Source organism: Betta splendens, chromosome 2 (assembly GCF_900634795.4).
Source record: "Betta splendens chromosome 2, fBetSpl5.4, whole genome shotgun sequence".
Classification (NCBI taxonomy): Eukaryota; Metazoa; Chordata; class Actinopteri; order Anabantiformes; family Osphronemidae; genus Betta; species Betta splendens.
In genome coordinates, this window is record NC_040882.2 from 26874773 (window position 1) to 26881763 (window position 6991).

Consider the following 6991-nt stretch of genomic DNA (forward strand, 5'->3'; position numbering starts at 1 on the left):
TAACTTTAGCTTTATTCAGCTGTGTTTCAGTACGTATTGAGTCAGACCTCTGCAGGTTTTCACATGGTTGTACCTCCATCTGTGCCCTGATATAGAAACAGAACATGGCTTTAGATGAACGCCTGATTTTTTTTATCTGAAAAGAACCAGATACCTCAGTCAAAGAGTCAAATGAGGCACCACTTTGCCTCATTTGACTCTTGGACTGAGGTATCTGGTTCCTTCACTTTTCAGCAGTTATTAGTACTGCTGCTACTTCTCGTAGTGTCACATTAAACCTCATCACCTGCACTGAATTCTTCAGTGAATTTGTTTATGTTGCACAAACATTTGTGCTTCTCTTATATTCTAACTGTTCTGTTTCTGGATGAATGGACTGTTTTCACTGGATTGATTGCTTGATTAAAAAGCATAGAATTACTGCGTTTACAATGATTTTGATGAATGAAAGACTTTAAAGCCAATAGAGGAACACGCTACAGCAGAAGTGTTTCATTCTGTTCAGGACTTTGAGTGGACTTTATAACTTCTTTATGAGGAGATATGTCTTATCACTGACTCCCTCATTCTTCCTCCAGGTGCCCACGTGCACGTGGGCTGTTGGCCGTGGGCCGGTGCACGTTTGCTGCTTCTTTCCTACATTTCCTACATGATCTGTGTTGCTGTGATTCTTGATGTTAGATGCCTGACGTGTGACCTCATACAGAGGACGTTTAATGGTTCCATCACAATATTCCTCCTTTTCTCGCTGCCACTGTCTGATAGTAGGTCATCACTGCACCAGCCACATATTCTACCCAAGCACTCCAGCTTGATGCAGCGAGCATGCTGTTCCCAGCATTAGGACCTTTAGTGGACATGGACACTCCAGTAGTTGCTGTTGGATGCCTTACATGTGGTGAGACACATGGAGGAGAAGACCAGGAAGTTTGATTTCAAACGGGCGGCGAATTCATGACGTTTTTGGCTACAAACACAATGAAAGGGAGCTTTTTGTGTTTTGCCTCTCATTTTGTTGCCTCATACATGTTAGATATGTTTAATGCCATGCAGTGAGAGTAGATCTGTCTGTCCGTCCGTCCGTCACCATCTACCGTTTATCATTAATGTTCTCAGGTATTTGAACAGAAACCAGCCACTCTGATTCACGTCTTTTTATTAACATCACAGTGTTCAGTATTAGCATAATATTTGTGTGAATGCTTCACCCAGTAACTCTAATACAACATATTTAGTCCAAATATTAGGTACTTCTTAGTGTTTGTCAAATCTAAAGTCACAGTGGTTTATAGCCAGGAAAGAAACCAGACAAAACGCCCTCTAGATGAGAAACCAACTCACTTCCTGAATTAAACCACTGTTCTACAGGAAGACGCTGCCTCTGCTGCCTTCAACCCGTCTGTCCTTTAGTCAAACATCCAGTCAGGCTTCCTCCAATCTGTCAGGGTCCATCTCACTGTCAGTCAGACAGACAGACAGACAGAAGCAGAGATTTCATCCTCAGACAGAAGTAAAGATCTTATTTAACTCCTGCAGCTAAACTCAGAAGCAGTTTTGTTCTTTGAAGGGAAACCACGGACTTCACACAGGAAGGAGGAGGATTTGACGTGACGACACCATGAAGTGACTGCATCGTAGATCTGACAAAGCCGGAGTCAGGATGGAGGGAACGTCTCTGTGCCTCCGTGAGTATAAGCTGCATCTAGAAACACAATGAGCCTTTATCACCAGAATAATGGAGTCATGAGGATGATTCCTGATGCTGGGATTGTTTTAGAGGAGTGTAGTCACAGGGTTCAGACTGTTGTTATATCCAGAAAGTTAGACTAACATTAAAGTCAGCTCACGACAGGTGATTGTCTTATTAGGACTTTTTTTGACATGAGACTAAATCTTAGTGAAGACCAACATTTCTCTTCTTTCTAAGGACCAAAAGGCAGACAGACACAGCTGTGTTGTCATTAGACAGACTGAAGCTACTGAAAATCAAAGCATGGAGTTGTGATGTGCCACACGGTCACTGTCTTGGTCCACGTCTTTTTCTATTTACATGTTTTTGGACTGATGAAACACCTTTGACAGACAGATGAGGTTAAACCTGTTACTCTTTGTGATCAGAGTTTGCCTTGAACGGAACAAACCTCCTGACGTCAGCAGGGAATGAAGCCACGTCCACCTGTTTAGTGCTGGGTCTTCACTCGTCTCGTATGTTGAAGCCAAACTAACCTGTTTCTGTTTGTCTTTAGTTGTGATGTCATCGCTGTGCTGCTCAACAAACCGAGGTTAGTGAATAACCACAGTTAAACCTAGAATGACTGTATGATGGATGCTTTAAGCGTCCACTCACCCCCACTGGTGGAGGGCAGGCGACCACCATCCCTGAACCTGCTTCTGCTGGAGCCTTTTCCTGCTTTTCTGTGGAACAGCTGGATTCTGTAAGGTCTGAATCCATGCGTTTGTAAAGTGCCTTGAGGTGATTTGTGGAAAAAAAACTTAATTAAAGAAGAATGTATGAGTGGACTCAGGTGTTCACTGAGCAATTACTATGTTATAACTGTGCATGATGCCAACACTGGACAGTTTCCTACACTGATTTTCATATAAAAGCCAACATATTCAGCTGAAATCTTTATGGCGTCCCATCAGACGTCATTGGCTTAGTTTGTCATTTAGTGCTGTAACATTTTAGGCTTTAAAAACAGTAAAGGCAACCAGCAGTGTTTGTTTCACCCTCACAGCTTGTCTGATTGAAAGTCCCAACGCATCTCAGCTGTTTGTGGGAGATGTTGTGTCTCTGAGCTGCAACAACAAGTCGACAGGATGCACAGTGAAAAGGAACACGAGCAGAGGACACATGACTCAGTGCGGCGTCGACTGGGCAACAGCGGATGATCGTACCTGCACCATCAGCCCCGCCATCACGGATGACAGTGGAGTTTACTGGTGCGAGTCCAGCTCTGCATCCAGCATCATCATCAGCAGCAGCAGCAGCAGCAGCAGCAGCAGCAGCAGCAGCAGCAGCAGCAGCAGCAGCATCAACATCAGTGTCTCTGGTAAGATCACACTGTGGACTTAGTGCTGATGAGTCTGTGTGGACATGATGAAATGCTGTGGTTTGTCTCTGTGTTGAGGTGGATCAGTGATCCTGCAGAGTCCTGTCCTCCCTGTGATGGAGGGACATGATGTCACTCTGCACTGTCAAACAAAGAGCCCTCCCTCCAAGCTCCCAGCTGATTTCTATAAAGATGGCTCCCTCATCAGGACTGAGCCTACAGGTCACATGACCATCCACCGTGTCACCAAGTCTGATGAAGGAGCCTATAAATGCAGCATCCAGGCTGGTGGAGAGTCTGCGTCCAGCTGGATGCTGGTCTCAGGTCAGCAGCTTCACTCTCATCCAGACACTGATTCATCCACATCTGTACTCAACGACTGGATTCTCTCCACAGGTGAAACTACAACCACCTCTGCAGCACCAACGTCTCCGCCTCCTGACTCCTCCCTCCAGCTCACCTTCCTTCTGCTCCTCCAGCTGCTGGTGTTCTGTCCCTACTTCATCTCTACTCTCCTCATGGGCGTCGCTGTATAGACACAGACCTTCAAGTAAAACTCTTTGTCTCGTCACTGTTTTACATGAACTTATTGTGTGATTCTTCACCAGCTTCTCTGTTCTGTTTCAGTTTCTGCACTTTGAAGCTCATCACAACAAATGAAGCTGATGCCCTGACGCAAATACACTGATCGCACGCACGCACGCACGCACGCACGCACGCACGCACGCACGCACGCACGCACGCACGCACGCACGCACGCACACTCTCTCTCTCTCTCTCTCTGATTCATTTGGTTGTAAGTCACACAGACGCATTCTGACTTCTTCCCTGTCATTTATTAAAGCCAGGAAGGTAAAGAAACTACTTGACAAAATGTTATCTAGACACAATCTACTGTAAAACCAATGTCTGAAATGAAGAGAAAAGATCTGAATTCATGACCTGATGAAGCCTCATGTTTCTGTCATGTATTAGCAATAAAAATAAATGTGAGATATGCTACATTACAACATTTAACGTGCGTTATCTGACCCACAAATACAGAAATACGCTGAACCATCTGAATCAGCAAAATACAAAGCTGTTAAAAGGACTTTATTCCTTCTAGTGAAGAATCTGAGTTAATGAGTTTTATGCACACGAGAGGGTAAACTTCATCTGGTGGCGACCGCTGAGAACAACAGCCTCTTCATTTCTGACTCAAGCCTTTTACTTCTTTGTGAGCACAAAGTAGAAACAGGACAAACACAATGGACAAATTTGACAAACATTTTATTTACAGTGAAAGAACGCTGCAAACACAGATGAGACGTTAAGTCTGCAGCTCTGCCCAACATCAGTCTGGACCGTCATGTCCTTCAGAACCAGAGAAGTCTCTGTCCATCATTTCAGAGTCCTTCAGCCTCAAACGACAGCTGAGCGACAGATGCTGGGAGTCATCAGGTTGTCTCTCAAGAAGAAGACATGTGATCGACTAATACTAAACTGAGGTGAACCAGGCTCCACCTTCACCCCACCTGTTGGCATCACTGTCACATTCAGGCTCCTGGTACCATCTTCCTCTACAGGTGCTGGTTTGTTTGAGTTCCTTTGCTGTTGCGTTGGGGACTGGTCTCATTTCTCTTATACTAAAGTGAATCATTGCTGCTTATTAGACACAAGATCGGAGCTACGACTTCCAACAGATCAGGCCAGGAGCTACTTCATCACTGGCTCCACAGAACGTGAATCTGAATCCTGAACTTTGACCTTGAACCTTAAATGTTTATCGGTCCCAAGTCAGAGGTGCAGTGAGAGGGGGTTAATTTAGACGCTTCTCTGTCCCCTTTTCAATAAAGAGGGACAACCACTCCAGCTGTTCAGTCCAGAGGAACTGCCCCCATCGTCCAAACAATGTTGCAGAAGCGTGTCACCCACGACAGCCCCACAACATCCAAGAACCTGAGGTTCTCAGGACGGATCTCATCCACCGCTGAAGCCCTGGCACAGAGAAGCTTCAGGGGTGACCTCAGCCTGGGTGATGGGCACGAGTTCAAATGATTACCCCCACAACAGACACCAGAGACCCTGTGTCCACAGCGCCGCACGCCGCGTTGACAATGGAGGCGGAGAACATGGTCTCCTCAGACTCAAGGTCTCCAGCCTCCCTTGAGATCTAGTCAAAGCTTTCCCGCAGGTGTGAGTTAAAGATCCCTCTAACAGAGGGTTCAGCCAGACGTTCCCAGAACACATTTGGATCTGCCAAGTCGTTCCAGCCTCCTTTCCTGTCAGCGGATCCTACTCACCACCAGGTGGTGATCAGTTGACAGCTCAGCCCCTGTCTTCAGGCGAGTGCCCGAACCATGTGGCCAAAGGTCAGATGACACGGCGGTGAGCCGGGGAGCTACTGTATGAGCAATATGGGGTGAGATCTCTGTCTTTAATCAAGAGCGTAGGTTTTCAATTCAAGAGCGCACTTTAGCGATTTAATCTTAATGCTTTAAAAATGTCTCTGCTCGTGCTCAGATTCACTCTGCTCACGTTCAAATCTTTATCACCAGCCAATAGGAGGCCAGGGCTGCTGACCAATGACATGACGCTTACTTTTCCCACCCGAAAGAGAAGCAATGAGAACGTAAAAGGAACACGGTGACGGTATTATGGTTAAAACTCTAATTAAAAGCAGTAACGTCACTTATTATGGAAATTATGAACATCGTTGAGCTATTTTGTATTTAATTACATCGCTAACTGGGGTAATTGATTAAGCTAGCTTTTAATGCAATTGGATAAAAAGCAGTAACAGTCCAACATGTTTTTTATTTTTTAATACGATGTATGTTTGTCCATCCAGCTCTTACGTTGGTTTGAGCACAATGGAGGAATAAAGAGACATCAGACAATCAGTAAAGCTGTGATTTTTGATATGTTTAAACCTGTTTAGCAAAACTGTTTAACATTGGAGCACAGGGCTTCACGCAGCGCCCGTTTGTTACACTGGAGGAAACCGATTCATTGTTTCAATGAATGTGGAAGGTGAAGGGTAGATTAGTGATGTTTGGAGTTAACTGGGAAATACAGCGTATTTTCTGAGCTGAGCAAAGTCCAAGGTGACTTGATTCTCAGATGTCAAATGTTTTATTCGATTTTCCGCACTAGCTGCAGAAAGAGGTGAGACGAAACGCGGAGAAAAAACAAATTAGATGACGATGTGCACAGAGAATCTGCCGTTGTTGCCGTTGACCTCAGCTGGTGTCTGTCCTGATGCACCGCACCCGATGATCTGCAGCAGCAGCTCATCACTTTTCAGTCTGACTGGTTAAATCAGTTTAGCGATTTAAACCTGGTGCTGATGTTGTTGGGCTTGACCTACACTTTACAGGGTGACAGGTTAATTTCAACAAAATATATTATACTTTCTCTCTGTCAGACGTCAACAAGTCTAAAGGCAGCCACCTGACCTCGGATGAATTTATTTATTTTCTCTGTACCAAGGTAAAATTAGATTATGCAAAAACAGGTCACCTTTTATGAAAAAAAGAATGAACGCATCATAGCATCATACTATGTACTAGTAATCCACTTTCTGTTTTGTTTTTTCGGGGAACGGGGGGTTGGATTTGTGGTTGGGTCTGTTCTGTGTTCTTACGTTGTTTTATACCGAGGGTCTGAGAGTGATGTAATTTTAATTATCTGTAGATCCAAAACAAAACATATTGTAAAAATTGACAATAAAGTTGACTTTGACTTTTTTTAATACACGGACTCTGAAATACTTGTTCTAAAGTCTCTGTGCTTCTCTTCCGCGTGGGAAAAGTAAGCGTCATGTCATTGGTCAGCAGCCCTGGCCTCCTATTGGCTGGTGATTTTTGAGAGGATTGTCTCGGGTCGTAAAAGCGAGAGCACGCGTGAAACGAATTGAGAGCGAGCAGCAAGAACCGAGAGTGCGGATAAAGATT

At 44.8% G+C, this 6991-nt stretch overlaps 1 protein-coding gene across 1 annotated transcript; it reads left to right on the forward strand.

Moving 5' to 3' along the window:
• The first annotated feature begins 1171 nt into the window (after positions 1 to 1171).
• On the forward strand, positions 1172 to 4055 carry LOC114843633 (uncharacterized protein DDB_G0271670-like). Its single transcript, XM_055514033.1, has 6 exons — positions 1172 to 1685; positions 2247 to 2282; positions 2739 to 3053; positions 3132 to 3377; positions 3450 to 3603; positions 3681 to 4055. Exons 1-5 carry the CDS (start codon positions 1661 to 1663, stop codon positions 3587 to 3589), a joined length of 762 nt encoding a protein of 253 aa, XP_055370008.1. The 5' UTR covers positions 1172 to 1660; the 3' UTR covers positions 3590 to 3603; positions 3681 to 4055.
• Positions 4056 to 6991: the final 2936 nt, after the last annotated feature.